The sequence below is a fragment of the Penaeus monodon genome, chromosome 10, assembly GCF_015228065.2.
Source record: "Penaeus monodon isolate SGIC_2016 chromosome 10, NSTDA_Pmon_1, whole genome shotgun sequence".
NCBI lineage: Eukaryota > Metazoa > Arthropoda > Malacostraca > Decapoda > Penaeidae > Penaeus > Penaeus monodon.
In genome coordinates, this window is record NC_051395.1 from 50,532,096 (window position 1) to 50,534,595 (window position 2,500).

General features: G+C 54.2%; 1 protein-coding gene across 1 annotated transcript in view; it reads left to right on the forward strand.

Annotated features, from left to right (window-relative positions):
• LOC119578151 overlaps positions 1 to 2,500 on the forward strand; it is a 6,217-nt gene that overhangs the window by 3,084 nt on the left and 633 nt on the right. The window contains exons 2-5 of the mRNA XM_037925886.1: positions 1 to 650; positions 867 to 1,199; positions 1,314 to 1,574; positions 1,696 to 2,500. The exon at positions 1 to 650 is cut by the window's left edge and continues 455 nt beyond it; the exon at positions 1,696 to 2,500 is cut by the window's right edge and continues 633 nt beyond it. Coding sequence (XP_037781814.1) covers positions 1 to 650; positions 867 to 1,199; positions 1,314 to 1,574; positions 1,696 to 2,319 — 1,868 coding nt within the window. The 3' untranslated portion in view covers positions 2,320 to 2,500. The remainder of the gene's footprint in view (positions 651 to 866; positions 1,200 to 1,313; positions 1,575 to 1,695) is intronic.

The following is a 2,500-nucleotide window of genomic DNA, read 5'->3' on the forward strand; positions in this document are numbered from 1 at the left end:
CCTGCTTAGGGGCGAAACATCCCAGTAATCCTTCGGCCGCGAGTTCTCCCTCCCTGTCACACGTGCCAAGCCGTGTTCCTGCGTCGAAGGACAGTCAAAAGGATCTCGATGATAAGGCAGAATACCAGAGGGACTCATCTGTTTCCGAGAATAACACACATCAGGATTCATCAAGTTTGAGATCACAATCTCCCGTGGAAAACTCACTCTCGAAGATCCCGTCAGGAGAAACCACAACCCCGACCTTGAGACCCCAGCCTACCGGCACCCCACCCTCAGCCCTCAAAACTCCAGCCACAGACAAACCGCCCTTGAGAACAGAGGCCAACTCGTGCTGCATTTCCTCGGTATGCTTCAGATGGCGTCGAAGTCCCCAGGAGGTCGACGCCTCATCACCGGAGCTCGCAAGAAGGACCGTCGCGTCCGGCACAGCGGAGACCGATTCGACGTCGGCGGCCACCTCGAGCCCGGAAGACCCTCAATGTGCCGAGGATTTTGCTCTGTACGAAGAGGCGGTTGAGAGGCCGATGACCCTCCCGCGGCGAGCCCACAGGAACTCCGTCGGGAAGGCTTCGAAAGCGCGGCTGTTGAACAAGTCTTATTGCAATCTGCACACGCCCTGCAAGCTATCACAACGGGAACAGACAATGGTAAGTTATATTGTGCATATTGTCTTGTTTTTTGTGTGTGTGTGTAACTGTATTTTTATTTGCTCCAAAAGGATACATTTTGAATTGAATTGAAAGAATCGAGAATTTTCACACCATAATCTTTCCCAAATCCTGTGAATGTGACAGCATTATCAGTCACAAAGACATTAACGACTGCAACAGCAATCTTAAAGCCGATCCTCTCCGAATCCCCAGAGTCCCGTGAAGGTGTACATGCGCAACATGAAGCCCGACATCAAGTACACGACCATGAGTCTGTCCTCCTCGACGACGTGCCGCGAGCTGGTTGTCATGCTCCTGGCCAAGTTCCGTCTACGTCACCGAGATCCCAACCTGTTCTACGTCAGGATGGAGGTCGTAGTTCGAAGTCCCGGCGGGGACGCTCCCGCCCGACGACTCCTGGTGCTGGACGACCACGCGTGCCCGGCGGAGCTGCAGCAGTGTCGTCCCCGCGGGGAGGCTCGCTTCAGCGTGGGCGCCCGGCGCGGCGGGCTGCTGCGCGTGCACGACTCCATCCTCATGCCCGGGGTGAGTGCTGCCCTCTGCTCGGCGGAGGAATTCAGTGCCTATGAACGACTGTTTTGTCTCGTAGTCCTACGGCACAGGAGGGTTTACTTATGAGCTCCTCTCCTTCCCTTTCAGTCGCAGTACAAGTCGCTGCTGGTGTCGTACCGCACGACGGCGGAGGAGCTGGTGCAGCTGCTCCTCAACTGCTACAGCAGCAAGGAGAACCCCGCGAACTACGCGGTGCACGAAGTCAACAAGAACCCGTACAGCGACCGGCCTCTGGAGCCCGACGAGTTCCCGCTGCTGGTGCAGAGCGAGTGGCCCAGAGCCTCCCGCCACAACTACGCCTTCGTCCTGCGCAGAAACATGTCACGCAACGTCTTCCTCAGAGCGAAGGTAATGATAAGTTTTATTTGATTCAGCATGCCATTTATTCCGATGTTCATGCCGTGAACTATTGAATTTCTTTGCGTCTTTCTGTTCGATATCTGACGCGGCGGTGTTGTCTTCCTTGCAGACGACGTGGAGACACAGCCTAGCCCAGTCAAGCACAGACACGGAGTCCGACCCCGATGACCACGCCGGCACGAGCGTCACGAACTCTTTCAAAAACATTCTCAGGAAAACCGCCATTTCCGACCCCATCAGCGTGACGACGGGGCCTTCGGGAGACCTCCTCTTTTCCCCTTCTTCGTCCTTCATGCTGTCCAGGAGCCCCTCTGACTCGGGATTCTCCTCGCCGTCGTCGTCGAGGTCGTCCACTTCGTCAGACACGCCTACGCCCCCTTCGTCTCCGCCACGCCCCTGTACGCCCTGCCCGTCGCACGTCCTCACCCTCTCCCTAGAACCCAGCCTGACGTTCTCGACCAAAGTATCCCCAGAACCCAACGCCGACGCAGACCTACGGGTTACAACTTCGCCGTCGGAGACACATGTTCCTTCGTGTACTTCTCAACCTTGTGAGGACCTGTATGTCGAACCGACGAAGGAGAATTCCTCATGTGATATTGTCTCCATTTCTTCACTGAAAGGGACGTTTATAACAATCCCAGACGCAAAGGCATCCCCTTCACAGCCACATGAGTCTTTAAGAATATTTGACAAACAGTGTGCAAGTGACGAGAGCTCCTTCTACATATAAATCCTTCACACTGAAATATTTCCTGTGAGGAATTGTACGTACATAAAAAACTGAACACAAAATCACTCAGGGCTCGAGCTTCATTCTGATCCGAAGCTTTACTTAATCTGAATCATGAAATTCTTACATGCTTTTCGAGTATGAAATCTACTCAGGGTTCGCGTTTCATTTGATTCGAAGT